This window comes from Amia ocellicauda, chromosome 1 (genome assembly GCF_036373705.1).
Source record: "Amia ocellicauda isolate fAmiCal2 chromosome 1, fAmiCal2.hap1, whole genome shotgun sequence".
Taxonomy (NCBI): domain Eukaryota; kingdom Metazoa; phylum Chordata; class Actinopteri; order Amiiformes; family Amiidae; genus Amia; species Amia ocellicauda.
In genome coordinates, this window is record NC_089850.1 from 14531044 (window position 1) to 14556879 (window position 25836).

At 38.3% G+C, this 25836-nt stretch overlaps 1 protein-coding gene and 2 long non-coding RNA genes across 4 annotated transcripts in view; all 3 read right to left on the reverse strand.

The window, feature by feature from the left end:
- Window positions 1-201: 201 nt before the first annotated feature.
- LOC136713167 (uncharacterized) lies at window positions 202-5662 on the reverse strand. Its single transcript, XR_010804913.1, has 6 exons — window positions 5514-5662; window positions 5317-5370; window positions 3783-3978; window positions 2642-2657; window positions 2096-2278; window positions 202-1689 (listed from the first exon to the last, which is right to left on the reverse strand). It is a non-coding gene; the product is annotated as an uncharacterized LOC136713167 (long non-coding RNA).
- A 6487-nt stretch (window positions 5663-12149) lies between these two features.
- On the reverse strand, window positions 12150-16465 carry LOC136713211 (uncharacterized). Of its 2 annotated transcripts, none has more exons than XR_010804926.1 (5): window positions 16368-16465; window positions 16168-16217; window positions 15738-15762; window positions 14284-14466; window positions 12150-13833 (listed from the first exon to the last, which is right to left on the reverse strand). It is a non-coding gene; the product is annotated as an uncharacterized LOC136713211 (long non-coding RNA). The 2 variants fall into 2 exon arrangements; XR_010804918.1 differs by having other exon boundaries at window positions 16363-16457.
- A 5195-nt stretch (window positions 16466-21660) lies between these two features.
- The window catches only part of LOC136713284 (gamma-aminobutyric acid receptor subunit rho-1-like), a 30419-nt gene continuing 26243 nt past the window's right edge, over window positions 21661-25836 (reverse strand). Inside the window, exon 11 of the mRNA XM_066690399.1 lies at window positions 21661-23586. Coding sequence (XP_066546496.1) covers window positions 23293-23586 — 294 coding nt within the window. The 3' untranslated portion in view covers window positions 21661-23292. The remainder of the gene's footprint in view (window positions 23587-25836) is intronic.

Sequence of the window (25836 nt, forward strand, 5' to 3'; positions counted from 1 at the left end):
CATGCTTCACAGTAGGTATGGTGTTACCTGGGTGAACTTTTTTTAGACATTGCTTCCTTCTTGCCACAAAGGGCTTAATTAAATAATGTGCATATAATCATGCAATTAAATACCAATATGCACAAATAATGAAGACATCCATATTGTAACAAACTGCATTCTTCGTTAGTAATGCTGCAAATAATTGGAGGGACTGCAGGGTTCAATCCCATGGAACTTTATTACAGATCACAGAAAAGCTTGGCTGGAGCAATACTAAGGCCACTGCATTGCACTACCAGACCGCCCCAACATGAAAGGAAGGCTTGTTGGGGCCCATCGTGTCGGTGTCACTATATTCTACGTGAGCATTTATAATCATGAGTGTATTAACTTATTGTACAGCCATAGAACAAACACACACATATATAGACAGGATATATAAAAATATTTTAAAATACACACAAAAATATTATTTATTATAATATATGTTTTTGAATTATACATTCATTTGAGACTATAACTCCAATAATTCAGTGGTATACAATTAATCATGACACCTGGCAGCGGCGGCTAGACGCTACTTAAAACAGGTTTCAGATTAAATTTGTATCTCTGTTGGTATAGTGGTTAATGAACAGTGCTGCAAACCTGAAGATCCATGTTCAGTCCTGATCAGAATTTGTTTTCTTATGTGTTGGTTATTATATATATATATATATATATATATATATATATAAAATGTATAATTTCCTGGAGTTAAATGGTATCAGAGTACAACAAACAATTATTAGATAATAATTAGAATTGCGTTTCAATAACACGGTTCAGGGAACATCCACTAGTAGCAAATCAGACAGAGCAAGGCAAATTCTGTCATTGATATCCAGTTAGAGTGGATCATTATTCAAATTCTGCCAAACATAATCTGAGAAATCAATAATAATAATAATAATAATAATAATAATAATAATAATAATAATAATAATAATAATAATGCATCCACATAGGCTATGCACTGAATTTAACGCTTACATGAAAAAATAACAAATGAATAAATTAGATTTGTCAGAAGGACTGACACTCCATGTGTAAACACTGTATTTTCAAAAGGTAAAAATAAAATCACTTTTTCCATCGTTTCTGTTTATGAACTGTATCATATACGTTTATTTCTGTATAATGTTGTTCATGTGCCAGGAATAAATCATATGAGCAATACATCAATAGGCAATACAGAAAATGGAAAACAACCAATAAAGCAATTGATAATAATGATCAACTTTCACCTCATGTGGATAATATATTTGTTTTTCAAGATTTAATCTATTTACAGGGCATGTAACGAAAATGTGTTCTGAAGTGCAGGGTCATATTGATAACTACTGACTTAACTTTTCTAAAATAAGTTTTTTCTAAACAAGTTAAGCAAATAACGTACTGATCTCCCACAAATATAACATAAGACTACATTAATGAAAATGCATGTACAATAATATGATTTTGGATTATATCTTTGTAAGATGTCAGAGACCCGTTTCACAGCCTGGGTGTTGACTCCACACTGCAGTAATCCCACAGTCTCATGGAACAGACAGTCCACAGTTCCCACTATGTTTGCCCTGTTCTTCACCAGAGAGCTGCTCTCAGCCAAAACGAGCTCCGGGTTGTGAGTGTGGTGCATCATCACCAGAATGGCCTTCTTATTGACTGTGGAGAGAGAGGAAGACAATATAAAGAATGCTTTCCCATTAAGTAACATTTCTCAAACAAGACATTGGTTTCTCAATATTACTACAATTAATACATGTTTAAATAGTAAGGTCTGAATAGAAGAGAGATTAACTGAAGGAACTCAAATGTATGATTAAATAAATTAATACAATAAATATGAAGCACACATTTCATTATACATGTTCACACACACAATGTACTGGTTTACCGATATGAACAGATGTGAATATACACTATATGACTATAAACCCAGTGAATGGGAGTCCTCTTAGTAATTATTGCTAAATGGAAACACTATTTATCCAACAGTATATTGAGTTGTGTTTTTCATACTCAGACAAGAACCCAACAAGAGAAAATGTATTAAAGAAACTGAACTCACCTGGAATATCCTGAATGGAATTATCAATATCAGTCTGTATGCGAGAGGCAACAGGACAGAAGACCAGGATCACTGTGCACTCCACCATACTAAACCTTTTAAGCCTCCGATAACCTGGGAGTCTCTGTAAAAACTCATGCTCTGCATCATGGGTAACACCAGTGACCAAGATATGGGTTTTAACTGGATAGAAATGTAAACATTAGGGACATGAATTCAAACAACTTATACAGTAAGTCATTAAAGGTGAAAAAATTATTTATATTTAAAGCTATTCTCAGCACTTTGTATTATTCCAGTTAGACACTGGAGATAGATACAGTACATATAAACAATTATTATTATTTGAGGTATGTTGTACAAGTAATTTCAGTAAATATGCTGAATTTAAAACAAATGAAATAATGTGTGCATTTTCAGCAGTATTTCAGTCATCAAATAATGTATTTAGTTCTATAATTTTATATCAAAATTTTGGGGGATTTGCATATAAAGTGGCCCTAACCATCAAGGGAAAAAAATTAAAAGGAAATGTTATGAAATTACCTTTTGATAGCAAACCCTTAAACAGAAAGAAATGAGAGATATTAACAGCAGCAACCAATACAAGATGCAACATGTCATGCATTTAACACACAGCTTGAATGCAGGTGGTCTGTAGAAGAAGTTTTTTTTTTTTACTAATTATATATCAAGATCTATATATAATCATTATTGAAGAACAGTAATGTTAGAAACATACAAAGTACATTCAAAACAGGAAGAGAGTTGAGTGATCAATGAGCAACTATATAAAAAATAAATGTACAGCAATCAGCCATAACATTATGACCACCTGCCTAATATTGTGTAGGTCCCAAAACAGTCCTGACCCGTCGTATGGACTCCACTAGACCTCTGAAGGTGTGCTGTGGTATCTGGCACCAAGACGTTAGCAGCAGATCCTTTAAGTCAGTGGTTCCCAAACCGGTCCTGGGGGACCCCCTACCCTGCTGGTTTTTGTTCCAACCAAGCTCTCAATTACTTAATTGAACCTTAATTGAAGTAACAATCTGCTTTAAATTGTGTAAGAAAATAGTTGTTTCTTCAATACGTTTTTTAATATAATTCTATACTTAACTTAAAACCCCTACTGTTAAAAATAATTAAAAGTCTCTGATTTAGGAAATTAATAGTCCAATTAAGTAATTGAGAGCTCGGTTGGAACAAAAACATTGGCTGCTCATGACCCTGTTGCCGGTTCACCGCTTTTCCTTCCTTGGACCACTTTTGATAGGTACTGACCACTGCAGACCGGGAACACCCCACAAGAGCTGCAGTTTTGGAGATGCTCTGACCCAGTCGTCTAGCCATCACAATTTGGCCCTTGTCAAAGTCACTCAGATCCTTACACTTGCCCATTTTTCCTACTTCTAACACATCAACTTTGAGGACAAAATGTTCACTTGCTGCCTAATATATCCCACCCACTGACAGGTGCCATGATAATGAGATTATCAGTGTTATTCACTCCACCTGTCAGTGGTCATAATGTTCTGGCTGATCAGTGTATATTTTGATAGTATTTTGAGGTACTTCCTTTTTTCTTCTTCTTCTTCAAAAGTCTTGTTTGAGAAATGGGTGTTAATTATTTAAAAATAGAAGCCTGTAATAATAAATTGTCTGGCTTCCTAAAGAAAACACTTACACATTTCTGCAGTTGATTTGGAAAAAATGTGAACCAGTACAATATCTTCACAATGCAGTCATCCTTCAGTCTCATGGTACAGACAGTCCACAGAGTCACACTATATTTGCCCAGTTCACTGTTATGCTGCTTTCAACCAAATAGAACTATTTGTTGTGAGTGTAGTGCATCACCACTGGAATGGCCTCCTTATTGGCTGTTGAGAGAGTGGAAGAAAATATATTTTAAAAAAAATTACCTTAAGTGATAATTCTCAAATAAGACAACAATAGATAGAAAGATTTAAAGAATTATATATATATATATATATATATATATATATATATATATATATATATATATATATATATAATTAGGGTCCTGCTTTTTGTATGATTTGGCCTTATCAACTCATGCAAAATGCAGGGTCCTGGTTACAATCAGTAGGAATAATACATACTTTCCTACCATGTGTATTATGTTTCAATAAACTGATACTTTCGCAGGATAATGAACATCAGTAAGCAGTGTGCTCTATGTACAGGTATTTTAGAAAATATATTTTTTTACATTTTGACAATATATTATTTCTAAATATATTTGGGGTACAATATATTTGACAAAATATATTAACAATATGTTTCCTTTCTGGAATTTTTTATCTATGTACAGGTATTTTATGGACTTGTTATGTGTATATTGCTAATACATCATCTTCATTTTGATTTATGAACATAATGTGTCCTTCCTACATTAATAGCGTTTGGAGGGCTCTACATTACTAGTTGCTCATGTGCCTTAATTGCCTTTTATTCTTTAATCCTTCTTTAATATGACCACTGGTGTCATCCATTAATAGGATTAATAAGGACTTCATATTGTATAATTCTGATCAATTCATCAGGGGTTTGAGTAAACATCATCCTTTAGAGAGCAATTGGAAGAAACACCTAAATATTCTTCATCCCTGCAGAGCCACACTTCCCTGAACTGAACAAGTGATGGGCTTCACTCATCAATAACTCATGTGTCCAGAGTCTTTAGAAATTGGTGCTTTAATGTGACCTATAAAACTTAAAACTAACTGGATTTGGTCTCTCCAGGACAAGAACTTCACTCTGCCACTTCTACCAGCACAGGCCACGTCCCACAACCAAGCCATTACTGACAGAGTGGGAAGAAATTGTTTTTGGTCTATCATTTTTAGAAAATAATATTGTCTTTCTGTGTTGACAAGGCTAGGCTTATCATTTGGATATGACTACAACAATTCTGCTCAGATGTTCCTGCAGTAAATGCAGAGATACAAAATGCACAGTTTTCTTCCGAAGACTTTGTACATTGTAATTGTTAACATGTTAAATAGATTTAATATTAAGAAGCTGTTTTAATTGACAAAAGTATTGAACAAACAGTAAATATGTAATCTGTAGATGTGTGAATGTGCAATATTACCAGTTGAGATGGAGAAGCAATACATACCAATTAATGACAGCTGAAGCATTGATAAAACAACTGTTGACGTTACTTAATATAGACATTACAGTGTACTTACCTTGTGTTTTTTTTGCTCTCTGTTTGCTGGAGTTTCATCTTGTTTCTGCACACTCTTTATATGAAAAACAAAAGGAAGAAAAACTTTCACTTTCAGGGCATTTCGGAGCTACAGTCCTCCATTGCACCCATTTATATTGCTCCTGCATCTCAACTAATGAAAGCTGAAACATTTACTTCATAGGGCACTGTTCTTACCTGGCCTTTATTCCTCTCTCTCCTCTACTACTGGAGTCTTCACTTGCTGCAGTTTTCCTCTCCTGGTTTGAAATGGTTTGAAAAACAAGACTAGGCTCCCCACAGACTGCTGCTGTGTCTGTGTGAATTGCAATGAGTCAGCCTGTGCTATGTACTATAGTCAGAATGAAAGTGAAACTGAAATTTCATTATGGTATTGTGGTATTAGGAGAAGGGTTTGGGGTTGGAGGGGGGAGGGGGTCAAAGCACAGTGCATGTGTTTGATGCTTTTTTATTTTAACTTTTTTTAATATTGGTTTCCAGTTCATCCACCACTTCACTGGTGGATGCTTGTGGTGGATAAATACATTTTCCTGTATATACAGTACTGTGCAAAAGTTTTAGGCAGGTGTGAAAAAATGCTGTAAAGTAAGAATGCTTTCAAAAATAGGCATATTAATAGATTATATTTATCAATTAACTAAATGCAAAGTGAGTGAACAGAAGAAAAATCTAAATCAATCAATATTTGGTGTGACCACGCTTTGCCTTCAACATAGTATCAATTCTTCTAGGTACACTTGCACACAGTTTTTGAAGGAAATCGGCAGGTAGGTTGGCCCAAACATCTTGGAGAACTAACCACAGTTCTTCTGTGGATTTAGGCAGCCTCAGTTGCTTCTCTCTCTTCATGTAATCCCAGACAGACTCGATGATGTTGAGATCAGGGCTCTGTGGGGCCATACCATCACTTCCAGGACTCAAGTTAGTTCTTAATGACTGTCGCTGTATGTTTGGGGTCGTTGTCATGCTGCAGAATACATTTGGAGACAATCAGATGCCTCCCTGATTGCATGGTATTGCATGATGGATAAGTATCTGCCTGTACTTCTCAGCATTGAGGAGACCATTCATTCTGACCAAATCCCCAACTCCATTTGCAGAAATGCAGCCCCAAACTTGTAAGGAACCTCCTGCAGACACTCATTTATTTACCGTTCTCCAGCCCTTTGGTGAACAAACTGCCTTCTGCTACAGCCAAATATTTCCAGTCCAGAGCACCTGCTGCCATTTTTCTGCACCCCAGTGCATAGTTGAGTCACTTGGCCTTGTTTCCACGTCAGAGGTATGGCTTTTTGGCCACAAGTCTTCCATGAAGGCCACTTCTGACCAGACTTCTCCAGACAGTAGCTGGGTGTACCAGAGTCCCACTGTTTTCTGCCAATTCTGAGCTGATGGCACTGCTGGACATCTTTGCGATTGCGAAGGGAAGTAAGCATGATGTTTCTTTCATCTGCTGCAGTAAGTTTCCTTGGCTGACCACTGCGTCTACAGTCCTCAACGTTGCCCGTTTCTTTGTGCTTCTTCAAAAGGACAGCACATCTGCCTGTACTTCTCAGCATTGAGGAGATCATTAATTCTGACAAAATCCCCAACTCCATTTGCAGAAATGCAGCTGCAAATTTGCTCCACCATGCTTCACTGTTGCCTGCAGACACTCAATTGTGTACTGCTCTCCAGCCCTTTGGCAACCTGCCTTCTGCTACAGCCATCCATCTTCAAAAGGGTGAGGGTCATGGGGAAGCCAGAGCCAATCCTAGCAGGCATAGGGCACAAGGCAGGAATAGACCCAGGACAGGACACCAGTCCATTACTGGGCAACACACAAGGCAATTCAGAGTGGCTAATCAACCTAACCCACATGTATTTGGACAGTACCCAGAGAAAACCCACACAGACACAGGGAGAACATGCAAACTCCACACAGACAGGCCACCTGCATCCTACCATTGCCAGTATGCATTTTTACAATTCTTCAATGTAAATGTGCAAAGTTCAATCTAGAAAATCAGGAACTCACAGCTTTAAGGATGCATTGTTTAATGCAATTAGTGCTATGGAGAGAGAATGAGGGAAGCAGCAATGTGGGAGATCCCAGCCAGCCAGATTGAAATGACATTTATTTATTAGTAGTAAAAACAATTAAAATACTGTGACAGTGTATTGGATGTCCCCACTGTCAGGGCTCGCATGGTTTAAGCGACACAGACACTGGAATGTGGGGAAATAAGTTTGTTTATTATTTATAGTGCTTGGTGTGCAAAACAAAACAACCAAAACAAAACCTAACTCCTTATCGAGCCTAACTAAACACAAAACGAGTCCCTCTCTATAAGCTAAACAAATAAACATGCACATACACAGCAACCAAGTTAAAGTCCATAATCCAAATTTGTTGTCAATGGTCAAAGCCATCTTCATTACTGTCAGTTTCTCTCCAAAGCTCTCCCCTACCTCCACACCACACACCCATGAAGTGGATCTGAGTTCAGTTTTATGGAGGAGGGAAGCCAGTAGATTTGTTGCATAGTGGTGACTGGTGACATAGCTCGCCTGATCACTGACTGGGTTAGGAAGAACTGTCACTCAAACCTAGTGGACCAATGGAGAGCCATGACCTACGTCTCCCTCTAAGCCGCACCCTCACGACAAAACAGTGCCAAAACTCGTAATCGAAAAAAAATAAAAGCAAAGAAACTGGCAGCGAAAGCAAAGATCGCAGCATCGCAAAGACAGGGACTCCAGTGCTCTCGCTTTAACATTATTTCCTTTCAATTATTATTTTTTTGCTTTTGATATAACTATTTTTGTTTACAATTCTGTACATTTTGCTTTCGATTGTATTATTTTTGATCTCAACATCAATTTTTTCTCAACTTTATTTTTTTGTTTACAATATTTTTAATTTTTAATTAATTACTTATGGCGATAATTTGAGCCCATAAGCTTTCACTTTCAGGTAATTTCTAAGAAACAGAAACCCTTCTTGTAAAACAGCAAGTAAGACTGGTGTCGTTTGCATTTGGGCTTAGTGCTTGAAGTGCTAAACTACAAAAGCTGAGGGAGGAGTGCAAAGTTAAAGCAAATCTGTTAATGATTTGCTTTAACTTTACACTCCACGTCTTCCGTACTAAACATCACAAGCTGTCCCAGACATGTAGGACCTGTTACACAAACCAGTATTTTGCTTAGGACAGCTCTTGTGCATTCCTCTGCAGCCATATAACCTTGGGAGGTGATGATACTGCTGTGACATTGCTTACCAAAAATAAGCTTCTCATAAATAGAAATAATACATTCTCGTAAACCATTCTGAAATGTATATACTGAAACACACATGGTATTACAAGCTGATAGAAACTAAGATTTAACACTGAACAGAGATTACAAGCTACATTATAAAACATACTATATATATTCTGAGAATATACTGTACTGAAACATATATGATGTACAAAAATTACAAGCTCATACACTGATCCAAGATATACTATCAGCTTCCTACTGTTTTAACATGATTTCGATAGGTTGCGAATGCAGCCCTGGTTATCTGACAAAGGAAGCACTGCCCAACGGGGGGGGGTAGATCTGTGCACTTCCATAGGAACCCAATCAAAACATGACTCCGTCAAAGCTGCCACTGGCCCCTGTCCCATCACTCAAACAGGTCCCTTCCCACTTCCTGTTTGTATAAAAGGTGACGCCTGCACAGGAACTTCCTCTTTTGCCAGGAGCGAGGACTCACAATCTTGCAACCCTTGGGCAAGTCGGAAGCACTGCCCCAGGGGGAGGGGTTACTGTAGAACAAAACTGTCACAAGGGAGGAGGCAGTGAGCTGATAAGGGAGCCTGCCCCGAGGCGTACCGCTAGGGGGCCTCGTCAACACAACTCCAGACAGGAGCCACAGGGGTCCCTTGGGACCACACCTGGGCTGTCCAGAAGCAAGGACTGCAGTCACGCTCTACTGGGAACTGTATACAACCAGCATGTACAAAGCGGGGCTAGAGAGGGCAACTCTTATGCCCTTCGCTTACAGTAGCAAGGCTGGCTACGCTTCTAGCGCAGCTAGGAGCGAGGCCGTAGATCTACTAATCAGAACAACTCTTGTGCCCTCTGCGTATTAACATGGCATTGGACCCTGAGCGGGGCCACAGACCCACTGTATAACTCAAATATAAATACACATCTTTTCAGTCAGAACACTGGAGTAGCCACAGCTGAACAGAACAGTAAATACAGCGCTGGCAGCAGGAACTTTCATGCCACCTCCGCACAGCACAGGAGCAAGTCGCTCAACTGGACAGTATAGAGCAGTCACTGTGCTGTAAAAAACAAACTATATACATCACGGGGTGCAGGAGGCAGTTCATGCACCTCCCGCGTAACACAGAAGCAGTTGTCACCTGCTATTGCAGCTAGATGCAGGACAAAAGCAGGCTCTACCATGCCGTGACAAATGAACTAAATACACCGGGAAAACATGGTTCAATATAGCTCAATCCAGGATGTGCTAACATGGACAGACTGGGAATAGAGGTCAGGAGCCTGAGCCCATAGGCTACTGCAGCTCGATTGAAGCCAACAACAGGTTCCCAATGGAAGGGACCGGTCCCGTAACGTAAAAACTATAGAATCGGACCAATGTGATTGGCGAGGTCCAAGCTGCAGCTGCAAAGAAGTCTGCCAAGTCTGTATATATACACTCACCTAAAGGATTATTAGGAACACCTGTTCAATTTCTCATTAATGCAATTATCTAACCAACCAATCACATGGCAGTTGCTTTAATGCATTTAGGGGTGTGGTCCTGGTCAAGACAATCTCCTGAACTCCAAACTGAATGTCTGAATGGGAAAGAAAGGTGATTTAAGCAATTTTGAGCATGGCATGGTTGTTGGTGCCAGACGGGCCGGTCTGAGTATTTCACAATCTGCTCAGTTACTGGGATTTTCACGCACAACCATTTCTAGGGTTTACAAAGAATGGTGTGAAAAGGGAAAAACATCCAGTATGCGGCAGTCCTGTGGGCGAAAATGCCTTGTTGATGCTAGAGGTCAGAGGAGAATGGGCCGACTGATTCAAGCTGATAGAAGAGCAACTTTGACTGAAATAACCACTCGTTACAACTGAGGTATGCAGCAAAGCATTTGTGAAGCCACAACACGTACAACCTTGAGGCGGATGGGCTACAACAGCAGAAGACCCCACCGGGTACCACTCATCTCCACTACAAATAGGAAAAAGAGGCTACAATTTGCACAAGCTCACCAAAATTGGACAGTTGAAGACTGGAAAAATGTTGCCTGGTCTGATGAGTCTCGATTTCTGTTGAGACATTCAGATGGTAGAGTCAGAATTTGGCGTAAACAGAATGAGAACATGGATCCATCATGCCTTGTTACCACTGTGCAGGCTGGTGGTGGTGGTGGTGTAATGGTGTGGGGGATGTTTTCTTCGCACACTTTAGGCCCCTTAGTGCCAATTGGGCATTGTTTAAATGCCACGGCCTACCTGAGCATTGTTTCTGACCATGTCCATCCCTTTATGACCACCATGTACCCATCCTCTGATGGCTACTTCCAGCAGGATAATGCACCATGTCACAAAGGTCGAATCATTTCAAATTGGTTTCTTGAACATGACAATGAGTTCACTGTACTAAACTGGCCCACACAGTCACCAGATCTCAACCCAATAGAGCATCTTTGGGATGTGGTGGAACGGGAGCTTCGTGCCCTGGATGTGCATCCCACAAATCTCCATCAACTGCAAGATGCTATCCTATCAATATGGGCCAACATTTCTAAAGAATGCTTTCAGCAACTTGTTGAATCAATGCCACGTAGAATTAAGGCAGTTCTGAAGGCGAAAGGGGGTCAAACACAGTATTAGTATGGTGTTCCTAATAATCCTTTAGGTGAGTGTATATATATATATATATATATATATATATATATATGACAGAGAGGGAGAGAGAGAGGGAGAGAGAGAGAGAGAGAGCAGTGTCCTGCACTGTTCCCTTTAATAACAATAATAGTAGCCTTTGTTACACAGAGAGGAGGAACTAACAACTATATTAATTGTTTGCCCATTTGTTTATTTCAGAGCTTCAATAAATGACAGAACAGTTTTGGAAAATTGTTGGTTCAGCTTAATGTTTATGACCACATTCCTGGGTCTGAGGTGTTACATAAGGCAAACTAAGTAAGCTATTGCACCACATTATTAATTGGGGCCTTTATCAAAAATCATTAAGCAGAAAGCTGCTAAGGTCCAACTTCAGGGACTGGCTACTTACCTCCCATCGTGGGAAATTTACAGGTCATCAGATGAAGACCTCAAACAAACTGGCCACACAGAGATGTCGGACGGAGAGATACAGGAGATCTCCTATCACCTGTATGTGCAGACTACTAAATGATAATGGATTTTAGATTTGGGATATTGGATTTTAGTCTAAATAATAATGGATTTTAGAGTTAAAATTTTAAAATTGTATATGCACTTTATTGTAACAGCAAAGTAATTCAGTGATTTTAATTACAACTGTTTTTAAGAACTTGTAATCATGCTGAAAGATCAATAAACAAACAATAAAATGGGTTTTAGCCCAAAAGTTAATTATTGTTTCAAATCTGATGTGGTGTTTCATAGTCAAATACTGGATTTTAATTTTTGAGAGAGACTACATTTGTTTTTCTTCTGTATTGCATCTACTAACAGGGCATGTCATGAAAGTTTGTTATGACATGCAGGGTCATATATTGGTAACTACTGACTTTACTTTTATAAAATAAAGAATAGACAGTGACAACATTTTTCAAGCTGATTGGCTGAGAAGAGTGCATTTCTTTATTTTTAAACAAATGATACAAATAACACAAGTATCACAAGAAGGATAAGTAACAGAATGGCTAGACATATTGACTATTTATTGGGTGAAAATAGTGAAGAGGAAACAACAAAAATAAAGTATTGCGTTTTGTTATTTTCAAAACACGTTAATCGAATAACCAAAAAATGGTTGCATTATGGTTCTGAGTATGTCTTGGAGTATAGGTTTGTAAGATGTGAGAGACCAGTTTCACAGCCTGGGTGTTGACTTCACACTGCAGTAATCCCACAGTCTCATGGAACAGACAGTCCACAGTTCCCACTATGTTTGCCCTGTTCTTCAGTTGCAAGGAGTTCCGGTGGTGCTTTTCTCCCTAACTATATAACTGAAAAACTGAAAACAATTGTAGTTTTTAAAACGATTCACCTGGATTGTATTAGAGACACTTCTCCTTAACATACTTATTATTTCAACCAGCAATTTTTTCACATGGCCTGACAAGAAGGCTTTATCTCCGAAGTGTTGTCTCTAGTAGCAGCTTCATGAATATTAATTTAACACCCCGCCCCACCCCTGCCCTTGTCCTGTGCACTTCTGTGCTGCTAAACCTGAATGTGTGTTGACATTGACCCACAGAGTCTGTGATTGCTGAGTTACACTGGTAGGAGAGACGAACAGCACTGACAGTAACACAAATATTGATTGTTGCCCATTTGCTTAATTCAGAGGTTCAATAAACTGCGACCACATTCCTGGGTCTGAGGTGTTATGTATCGCAAATGAATAATTGATTGCACCAAACTTATTTGAGGCAAATATCTGGGAATATTTGTTTATCGGGGTTGAACTTTGGCACAGTACAGTAGCAGAGTAAGACAGTGCCTCATTCACAGACACATGGAAAGACATGTAGCTCTTCATGGCATAGGCACCGACTACGCGGGGGCTCAAGGGCTTCAGCTGAGTCCCCCCTGGGATTTTGATGAGTTAGTTAATCATTCAAGGAATTAAATACTCCCCCCCCCCCCCGCCACTCTTACCAGAGAAAACAGCATCAGCATCCCTCAACTGTGGTCATAGTGGGTTTGAGTTTATAACTCAGCCCCCGCCGGGAATTTCAAAACTCAGCGCCTATGCTTCAAGGAATATATATATTTTTTTAAGACTTAGTTTTTTTGTATTGAATCTACTAACAGGGCATGTCATGAAAGTTGGTTCTGACATGCAGGGTCATATGCTGATAATTACTGACTTTACTTTTCTAAAATAAAGAATAGACAGTGATAACATATTTTAAACTGATTGGCTGAGAAGAGTGAAGAGGAAACTTTTTTTTTTTTTTTCAAAACAAATGTTCCAAATAACATATAAGTATGAAAAGAAGGATACCAAACAGAATGACTGCAATTAATGACACAAGTATAATTTTAAAGGTTGAATGATGACATATTGGAGCATAACTAGGAATATATGTTTGTAAAATTTCAGAAACCTGTTCCACAGCCTGTGTGTTGACTCCACACCGCAGCAATCCTAAAATCTCATGGTACAGACAGTCCACAGTTCCCACTATGTTTGCACTGTTCACCAGAGTACTGCTCGCAATCAAAACGAGCTCTGGGTCCTGGGTGTAGTGCATCACCACCAGAATGGCCTTCATATGGTCTGTTGAGTGGAAGAAAACATAAATAATCGTTAACTTTTAATTAACATTTCTCAAACAAGACATTGGTTTCTCACCTTTACCAAAATGATTGAACTTGTGATTGAAATGATGATGAAGTATAAATAGTTAGAGATATCAACTGAAGGAAAATAAATGTTATGCTTTATTACTAAAATGGTATATATGGGGTACATTATAAATCACACACACAATATACTGGAGTGGCATTATGAACAGATCGGAATATGGACTGTAAACTTGAAGACTGGGAGTCCTCTTAATTCTAATTAAATGCAAACTGTATTTGTCCTACAGTACTATTGTTAGTATTATTTCTTTCTTTGAAGACGCCTTTGTCCAGGGTGACTTACAAAATAGTATATTAAGTTGTGTTTCTCATACAGATCAGAGAACCCAGTAAGAGAAAATGTATAAAAAACTGAACTCACCTGGAATTTCCCGAATGGCATTATCAATATCAGTCTGTATGCGAGAGGCAACAGGACAGAAGACCAGGATCAGTGCACACTCCACAATAGTGAACCTTTTAAGCCGCCGATACTCTGGGAGTCTCTGTAAAAACTCACGCTCAGCATCATGGGTTTCTCCAGTGACCAAGATATGGCCCTCGACTGTAAAAAAATGTAACCATTGGGGACATTAATTCAAATATCTTACACAGTAAGCCATTGAATGAAAAGTCCCACTAGTTCTATAATCACAGTTGAATGCATTATTATGTGTTGTGTATATAACCAAGATACATAACACCCTTATAGATCGAGTCCATTATAAAGCAACTTAAATAACATAAATAAATAAATAATGTTTGACATCCACCATTATTTGGCAAGTTTTACATTTTAAAGTTGTTTATATGATGGACTTCATCTGGAAGAGTGCTGCGTATCTTACTTATACAGTATAACACACAAAGACACACAAAACTTATTTTAGAAATAGTGGGACCAATAGTGGGGGGGCTAGTGAAGTTATTTAATTATTTTATTCTAGTTGTATTACAGATATTGTGTTCAGGTTATTCAATCAGCTGCTGTCTTTAGGATATTAAATCAGCTGAGACCGTATAAATCTTGTGTGTTTTGGGACACAGGTATTCAGTTGAGGACTTAAAACAATGTATTTGATAACATCTCCTGCCTGAAGAACACTGACCAGCACCAATCAACACATGAAACAACAACAGTAATAAACTCAGGCATGTTAATTATCTAATTATAGGCCTAATGTATTAGGCATGTGGTTAATCTATTTGTACAACTGTATTTTAACAAGATATTTATATTCACTTCAGATAGATAGGACTGCAACCCATTGTCTGAATATCTGAAGATATAAAAAGGCTTCTCCAACTTGCATCCTTTCTTTTCTTCATTTCATGTGAGAGGAAAGCTCCAGTTTAACCTGTATTTATTTTTCTATAATTAATGTATTCTTCATCAGGGTGACTTCTTTAATATGGTCATAACTAACCAGTGTCATCAAGTCATAGAGATTTTAGAATATTTAGTTCAACAGGTGTTTTGATAAATGCAATAATTTAACCTGAGTATCCTTCAGCCACGAAGAGTCACATTTCCCTGAACTGAATAATTGACTGGCTTCACTCATCAGTAACTCATGTATCCAGGGTCTTTAGAAATTGGTGCTTTAGAGTGACCTATAAACCTATAAAGTAAAGTGGCTGAGTGTACGCAGCTTTAATAGAACATATATAATTAATTCCACACACAGATATAGTTACATAGTTCCATTTAATTGTTTTAGGTCTATACATTTATTGCCAAAACAATGAGATTTGCATGTAAAGCACAGCAAACTTAAAAAGACCAATAAGTATTTTTTAGGAATAATAAAATGAAATTCAAAGGTGGCATATTACCTCTAGGGTGAACACGTTGCATGTCCTGAATGGAACGAAATTAGAGAAATTAACATCAGCAACACCAGTACAAGATGTCATATTCTTAAACCCTATTAAAGGAGAAAATCATATAATCTGGCTGCTCTACTGGTATTAGTTGTTGCCTATCCAAAAAAAGTTGTTATTTCCTAAGACTATCTTTGTTATATTTCATTAATTAGTTTGTCCAGGAGTAATTAACATGTTAAATTGATTTTATTTTAAGCTGTTTCAATTGACAAAAGTATTGAACAAACAGTAAATATGTAATCTGTAGCTGTGTGAATGTGCAATATTACCAGTTGATATGTATTGCTTCTCCATGGCAATGGAGAACCAATGACAGCTGACACATTGCATTGATAGAACTGTTATTCACATTACTTAATAGACATTACAGTGTACTTACCTTCTGTTTTTAAATCTCTGTTTCCTGGAATTTTGGTTTGTTCCTCTGCACTGTTTATATGAAAATCAAAAGAAAGAAAGACTTTCACTTTCAGGGCATTTTGGATATACAGGCCTACATTCTAGCCATATGCATTGCTTCTGCATCTCAACTAATAAAACCTGAAACATTTACTTCATAGGGCACTGTTCTTACCTCACCTTTATTCCTCTCTCTTCTTTCTCTTACTGGAGTCTTGGCTTACTGCAGTATTGCCTGTGTCTACATGGATTGAAGTGACTGTGTATTAATATCATAGTCAGAATGAAAGTGAAACTGCATTTTTATTATGTTGTTGTTAGGAGAAGGGTTTGTGTGTGGGGGGGGGGTTGGGGTTGGGGTCATTGAAGCACTAACAGTTTTCTTAGTTTTGTTTAATTTCACTTATTTTAATGTTGATATCTATTTCACTGTTGGATTTGTGTGGTGTAAAGATATAGAAAACGTATTTAGGTACAGCTTTCACTTTCAGGTCATTTCTGAGAAACAGAAACCCTTCTTGTAAAACAGCACGTAAGACTGGTGCCGAGGGAGGAGTGCAAAGTTAAAGCAAATCTGTTAATGAAGCCTTAACAGCTTCCGTACTAAACATCACAATCTGTCCCAGACATGTAGAACCTGTTACATAAACCAGTATTTTGCTCAGGACAGCTCTTGTGCATTCCTCTGCAGCCATATAACCCTGGGAGGTGAAGACATTGCTGTGACATTGCTTACCAAAAATAAGCTTCTCATAAATAGAAATAAAACATTCGCATACACCATACTGAAATGTATACACTGAAACACACATACTATAATTACAAGCTGATAGAAATTAAGATACACTCAACACTGAACAGAGATTACAAGCTACACTACAAAACATACTATATACACCAATCAGCCATAACATTATGACCACCTGCCTAATGTTGTGTAGGTCCCACTTTTTCCACCAAAACAGCCCTGACCCATCGAGGCATGGACTCCACTAGACTTCTGAAGGTGTGCTGTGGTATCTGGAACCAAGATGTTAGCAGCAGATCCTTTAAGTCCTGTAAGTTGCGAGGTGGGGCCTCCATGGATTTGACTCGTTTGTCCAGCACATCCCACAGATGCTCGATTGGATTGAGATCTGGGGAATTTGGAGGCCAAGTCAACACCTTGAACTTGTGATTCATCAGACCAGGCCACCTTCTTCCATTGCTCCGTGGTCCAGTTCTGATGCTCATGTGCCCATTGTAGGCGCTTTCGGCAGTGGACAGGGGTCAGCATGGGCACCCTGACTGGTCTGCGGCTACGCAGCCCCATACGCAACAAACTGCGATGCACTGTGTGTTCTGACACCTTTCTATCAGAACCAGCATTCACTTTTTCAGCAATTTGAGCTACAGTAGCTCGTCTGTTGGATCGGACCACACGGGCCAGCCTTCGCTCCCCACGTGCATCAATGAGCCTTGGCCGCCCTGTCGCCAGTTAACCGCTTTTCCTTCCTTGCACCACTTTTGATAGGTAATGACCACTGCAGACCGGGAAAACACCACAAGAGCTGCAGTTTTGGAGATGCTCTGACCCAGTCGTCTAGCCATCACTATGTGGCCCTTGTGAAAGTTGCTCAGATCCTCACGCTTGCCCATTTTTACTGCTTCTAACACATCAACTTTGAGGACAAAATGTTCACTTGCTGCCTAATATATCCCACCCACTGACAGGTGCCATGAGAATGAGATTATCAGTGTTATTCACTTCACCTGTCAGTGGTCATGTTATGGCTGATCGGTGTATATTCTGAGAATATACTGTACTGAAACATATATGATGTACAAAAAGTACAAGCTCATACACTGATCCAAGATATACTATTGGCTTCCTACTGTTTTAACATGATTTCAATAAGTTGCGAATGGTTATCTGAAAAAGGAAGCACTGCCCAACGGGGAGGGTAGATCTGCACACTTCCGTAGGAACCCAATCAAAACGTGACTCTTATCAAAGCTGCCACTGGCCCCTGTCCCGTTACTCAAACAGGTCCCTTCTCACTTCCTGTTTGTATTATTATTATTATTATTATTATTATTTATTTATTGATTTATTTATTTATTTATTGATTGATTTATTTATTTATTTATTTATTTTTTAGCAGAGGCCCTTATCCAGGGCGACTTACAAAATATAAGCGCAATACACAGTGCAAGAAATACAGTGCAATTCAAACCATAATACATTTTACAAATTCCAATTTACTCAAGTGTATACAATATATGAGGTCTTACATCCTGGATTGTAAAAGCAGAGTGCAGACAAGATGTTAGGTCACAGCCATGGGAAAGGGAGCATAGGGGAAATCAAAATAACAATATGAGTACTAGTAATGCAAGGCAAGTAGTATGATAAAACATTGTAAAGTGCAATCTTACAGGAGAATGAATGACTAAATTACAAGTAGAGTCTGAAAAGATGCGTCTTGAGCAATCGCTGGAAGGAGGTCAGAGACTCTGCTGTTTTCACTTCAGTGGGAATGTCGTTCCACCACTTAGGGGCCAGAAATGAGAAGGAGCGGCTCTAGAGGAAGGGGAGTGGAGAGGAGGCAGGGTTAGTTTTCTGGCACCAGAATAATGGATTTTAGAATTAAAATATAAGATGTTAACTTTGACAATTGCAGCTTTTTAAATTGTATATGCACTTTATTGTAACAGCAAAGTAATTCAGTGATTTTAATTACAACTGTTAAGAACTTGTAATCATGCTGAAAGATCAATAAACAAACAATATAATGGGTTTTAGCCCAAAAGTTATTATAAAATTATTGTTTCAAATCTGATGTGGTGTTTCATAGTCAAATACTGGATTTTAATTTTTGAGAGAGACTACATTTGTTCTTTCTGTATTGAATCTACTAACAGGGCATTTAATTTGTTTCTGACATGCAGGGTCATATTTTGATAACTACTGACTTTACTTTTCTAAAATAAAGAATAGACAGTGACAACATTTTTCAAGCTGTCACAAGTATCACAAGAAGGATAACTAACAGAATAGTATAAAGTATAATTTTAAAGGTTGGATAATGACACGTTGATTATTTGAAGCTGATTGGGTGAAAAGAGTGAAGAGGAAACAACAAAAATAAAGTACTGCGTTTTAGTTGAGTAAAGCCTGTTATTTGCAAAACACATTAATCAAAGAACCACAAATCAGAACTATCAGAACTAATGTAAACAAAGCTAGAATGTTAAAGCTTGCATTATGGTTCTAAGTATGTCTTGGAGTATAGGTTTGTAAGATGTTAGAGACCCGTTTCACAGCCTGGGTGTTGACTCCACACTGCAGTAATCCCACAGTCTCATGGAACAGACAGTCCACAGTTCCCACTATGTTTGCCCTGTTCTTCACCAGAGAGCTGCTCTCAGCCAAAATGAGCTCCGGGTTGTGAGTATGGTGCATCACCACCAGAATGGCCTTCTTATTGGCTGTGGAGAGAGAGGAAGACAATATAAAGAATGGTTTACCTTTAAGTAACATTTCTCAAACAAGACATTGGTTTCTCAATATTACTAAAATTATTGTACTTGTAGAAATTATGATCAATTTTAAATAGTAAGGTCTGAAGAGCAGAGAGATTAACTGAAGAAAAATCAATGTATGGTTCATTTATAAAATAGTATATATGGGGCACACATGTTTCATTATACATCACACACAATATACTGGATTGGCAATAACAACAGATGTGACTATGCATGTCACAGTTCACAACACTCCAGTTCCCCACTAGATGTCACCATCACTCTTCCTTAACAGTCACTTCTCCCAGGTCCTTTCATCCTATCATTCAATTAACATTCCTGAAACCCATGTGCACTTGTTCAATCACTCTCTGCTCCCATTCACCCTGCACCTCCCAACTTGGTTTTCTGTGTCACATATAAACCCCTCACTAACCCTCTTTCCTTGTGAAGTTTTGTCTGTTTTCCCCACTACATCTCTGAGTGTTACTTCCCATGCCTTGTTATTGCCCTATTCCCTGCATCCCTTGCCTGACCTCCCGACCATGACATTGGACTTTCCTCATTACTCTGTTTGCCTGATCACCCTGTCCCACATTATAGTGATTGATTACCTCATTGTGCATTGTTAAAGAAATGTGAGATTGGGCAGTTTGTATGCCACAACAGGAAAACACCTGCTTCCATGATGGCTCCCACTGCTCAGGAAGACCACCACAAACATTCAGAAACCTGATCTCAAGACAACACTTTGGGAAATCTGTCTGTGCCCCTGCCCACAGACCTACATGTAATGCATTGTATAAAAGGCTGTCCACTTCTGCTGTTCAATAAGTCTCTGCTGAGGTAGAGTGCTTCTATGTCGGGCCCCTTCCAGGCCTGGCATGTTAACTAAATACATTTATCATCTATGCATCCAGACTGGGTTCTTCAACTATGTACTAATATCATAGTAAGACCGATAGTGAAACCATTTGGTCATGTTATAATGTTGTAGATCAGTGCAGCTGTGCTCTTTGCTGATTTTAGCCTCTACAGTTGCAGTGGTGTGTATCTGTCAAGGATCCCCTCCAAAATAAATAAATATAGCTATAGGTTGGAGCTGGGGTAGTAAAGTGACAATGGATGCACCCTTATTACCACTGTCATTCTTTAGCAAATGCTAAATATAAAAAATGCCCCCATTTACATCATCTTACCTCATCTCTTAATGAAAATTTCTGCTTCCCAGCTGAAGAGCACAAATCATGCTGCATGTGTTACTTATATTATGTAGCGAAACCCATCTTAATTCTATTAAGACAGGTTAGCCAAGAGACCCATCGTAATGCTGCAGGATTTTTTCCCTTACTGTCAACATAACAAAAATAAATGTATCCATATTTCCCATAAAGGTAAAGTATTTCTGATGCCAGATATTTGAAAAATGACAGAGGATTTTGTCGTTTTAACCTGGCTGTACACAACTCATAACTAGAGACAGAGCAAATTAAAGAGTAAAGAAAAATACAGCAGAATAAAGTTGCTGATATCTTGTAACTGTAAAAAACACACACAATTTGTATCAATTATATATGTGCTTTAAAAACATTGCACAGAGATTAAAATTAAATGAATCACAACAATTAGACATGCATTGATCGTTCATGGAGGAAAACACTGTAAAGCCTTTGCAAGCCTATATCTCTGGATACAGCTTTCACTTTCAGAGCATTTTTGAGAAGTAGAAACCTGTTGTGTGTCTCTGAAGGATCCCAGGAACTGATATATAGAGATATAGGTTATAGCTGGGGTAGTAGAGTCAAAAAGAAAAAATGAATGCAACCCTTTTACAGTTGTCCTATATATATATATATATATATATATATATATATATATATATATATTACAAACATGGCAGAGGTCCCTGTTCAATAACTAAATGCATTAGCAAGTGCATTCATAAAGAACACGAGTCTTGCTGCTATAGGAGACTGAGCACTTGTTCCAGCTTTTCCAGATGCAATTTATTTTTGAAGTACTGTGTAAAAAAAAACATGAATTTAAGAATCATATAGTTACACATAAAACAGGTCAAATACAGTTTATATGCCATTGTGTGCTTCTATGAAACCATCTAAGTTACTGTATCAACAATGACTCCTAGCAGGAACAACTAGTTTCTAGAATGATAATCTATAGGCTCTCCAGCATTCATCTCTCAAGCAATGTGATTTATTTAATTGATCAGATGGTTTAACCTCAGAAACTTAATTTGTTAAAGCACTGCAATAGTGTATACATTTTATGATTTCACTCAACACAAAGGAGTAAAAACCCTTAAAAAGTGAGTAATCCTGTTAAATGTGTCCAAAAGCATTTCATGAAGCCTGTCGAAAGCTTGCTGACGAAGAGGACAGGTTTGAATTGTGAATGTTTAAACTGAAAAACTAAAGAAAATGTGGACAGAGTATTATACTCAGGTATAATACAAGCTTCATGTCCAGAAGCTTGTGTCTACCTTAAAAATCATGAAACATTATATGATTCAAATAATCATCCAGAACAGTGTCACAGGCATGTGATTTGGTACAGCTTTTGTTTAAAATAGGAAAATGCAACAATACACGTGAAATACACACACAATTCCTTTGCATGAATAGACTGTATTTAAAATTCAATCATAGTGGTAAATGAAAGGGTGCTTTGAACATGTTAAATAATTGTGTTATTCCTGAAAACCAAAGACTTATGAAATGACATAAAACTGTTTCAAAACAGTATGAAGTAGGCTTCATTCAACAATTTTCCAATTTTGCAGTCATGTATGATATTCACCACCAGGGGCCTCACTGGCATCTAAAAATACATTATTATTATTATTATTATTATTATTATTATTATTATTATTATTATTATTATTATTATTATTATTTTATTATTATTTTTTTATTATTAATATTTTTATTTCTTGGCAGACATGGGAACATACATGGGAAAGACGTGTTGCTTTGATACATGTTTGGTGTTTAAAAACGGTTAATATAACCTTTCAGTATGCTTTATGGGAACTATGCTTTGAGCACATTTCATGTTTAAACAATGAACAGCAAAAATCTAGATAAAATGAATTAGCTAATTCACAAAACTGTGACTCCCGAGGATTGCAGTTGTGAACTCTCATGCTCTAAATACTTTTAAATGTATAAAATAGAAGACAGGAGTTTTTAGGATGTAATATTATATCTGCCCATCCTTCACATTGAGAAGAGACAGTGGTCTATATATCAAGTCAAAGAATAACCTCATAGAAACAAATCTTTAGTCCCATGAATGATTAATAAAAAAGTAAATTGCCTCCAAGAACTTATGAAGGAGGTGTCTGAAACTGGCTGGTATTACACTGCATTATAGAACTTGATTGTTTAGGCAGTATTTCTAAACTTTTAACAAAGACACATGTACAAGAAACTCACATTTAAAAAATGTTGTCCAATAATAGTAATAAAAATAAAAAGTAAGAATGTTTTCAGATGCATTCCAATAAAACAATCTCTCTTGCACAGTTTGATGCGTTTCAGCAGGGGGGTGCACAGGGCCCCTGCCCTTTACCATGGCACTAGGAATAGATGGACCAGTAGATGATGTTGAAGAGGATGTAGGCACCAGGGAAGATAACACGGGAGTACTTGTCAATGGCGTGTGTGTCGATCCACATGCTCACGTAGCCCCGTGAGTTTTTCCTTCTGCCTGTGGTCCGCTCATCTCCCAGTGCCAGCTGCACTAAAATCCTCTCCTGCTTATCCCCGTTCTCCGGCATGCCGTAGGTCCCAGTGGTGTTGACATCCATGTCGCTGTAGCTGGTGTCCAGCATCATTTGCCGGGGGTGTGCGATGCCACAGGTGCAGGGAAGCTGTGCCAGGAAACAGTGGAGTGTGTTACCAAGGACTGGGCAGCTCAATCAGACTACATTGATGGTACAGTTACAGGAAATTACTGAGATCTCAGTCTGTTAACCTTTAAGAACTGCTATGTATTATTTACAGATTAGGGACTTTGCAGTCTAAATGACAATTATTTTTTATTTTGTATTTAATTTTAGGTGACATCCCTGTTTTTAAGTTTTTGAGACACCCCTAAACGGCTAGTCAAGCAATTCCAAAAATCACAGTTTTATGTGTTTACAGTGAGGGAAAAAAGTATTTGATCCCCTGCTGATTTTGTACGTTTGCCCACTGACAAATAAATGATCAGTCTATAATTTTAATGGTAGGTGTATTTTAACAGTGAGAGACAGAATAACAACAAAAAAATCCAGAAAAACGCATTTCAAAAAAGTTATAAATTGATTTGCATGTTAATGAGGGAAATAAGTATTTAACCCCTTCGATTTAGTACTTGGAGGCAAAACCCTTGTTGGCAATCACAGAGGTCAGACGTTTCTTGTAGTTGGCCACCAGGTTTGCACACATCTCAGGAGGGATTTTGTCCCACTCCTCTTTGCAGATCCTCTCCAAGTCATTAAGGTTTCGAGGCTGACGTTTGGCAACTCGAACCTTCAGCTCCCTCCACAGATTTTCTATGGGATTAAGGTCTGGAGACTGGCTAGGCCACTCCAGGACCTTAATGTGCTTCTTCTTGAGCCACTCCTTTGTTGCCTTGGCTGTGTGTTTTGGGTCATTGTCATGCTGGAATACCCATCCACAACCCATTTTCAATGCCCTGGCTGAGGGAAGGAGGTTCTCACCCAAGATTTGACGGTACATGGCCCCGTCCATCGTCCCTTTGATGCGGTGCAGTTGTCCTGTCCCCTTAGCAGAAAAACACCCCCAAAGCATAATGTTTCCACCTCCATGTTTGACGGTGGGGATGGTGTTCTTGGGGTCATTCCTCCTCCTCCAAACACGGCGAGTTGAGTTGATGCCAAAGAGCTCGATTTTGGTCTCATCTGACCACAACACTTTCACCCAGTTCTCCTCTGAATCATTCAGATGTTGATTGGCAAACTTCAGACAGGCCTGTACATGTGCTTTCTTGAGCAGGGGGACCTTACGGGCGCTGAAGGATTTCAGTCCTTCACGGCGTAGTGTGTTACCAATTGTTTTCTTGGTGACTATGGTCCCAGCTGCCTTGAGATCATTAACAAGATCCTCCCATGTAGTTCTGGGCTGATTCCTCACCGTTCTCATGATTATTGAAACTCCACGAGGTGAGATCTTGCATGGAGCCCCAGACCGAGGGAGACTGACTGTTATTTTGTGTTTCTTCCATTTGTGAATAGTCGCACCAACTGTTGTCACCTTCTCACCAAGCTGCTTGGCGATGGTCTTGTAGCCCATTCCAGCCTTGTGTAGGTCTACAATCTTGTCCCTGACATCCTTGGACAGCTCTTTGGTCTTGGCCATGGTGGAGAGTTTGGAATCTGATTGATTGATAGCTTCTGTGGACAGGTGTCTTTTATACAGGTAACGAGCTGAGATTAGGAGCACTCTCTTACCTGTATAAAAGACACCTGGGAGCCAGAAATCTTGCTGATTGATAGGGTATCAAATACTTTTTTCCCTCATTAACATGCAAATCAATTTATAACTTTTTTGAAATGCGTTTTTCTGGATTGTTTTGTTGTTATTCTGTCTCTCACTGTTAAAATACACCTACCATTACAATTATAGACTGATCATTTCTTTGTCAGTGGGCAAACGTACAAAATCAGCAGGGGATCAAATACTTTTTTCCCTCAATGTATATGTGTTATGGTGTATAAGTAAAATACAGTCTATCATATAAGCAACTTTGAAAAATTAAAAATTTAAAAGTTACCAAATAATGGCAAACTTCAGCATGTAAGCTCTCCCAGTTAATTTGTGTGTGTCATATCATAACATCCTGGAAAGCTTGTCTTCCCCAGGACAACTATTATCAAGTCAATGCAGTGTATGTGTTCACAAGGTTAATACTAACTCCCATTCCAGTACAATCTACACAAATTAATTTGTTTTGTCTTTTGCAATAACAAGGGTTGTTTAAGATAAATGGCCACCTACAAGAAAAACTAATTGTATGTAGATTTGTGTAGATTGTAACGGAACTGGAGATATTATTTACCTTGCAAATATACACACTGTGTTGACACATCTGAATGAACTGAGATAGGGTACATGCT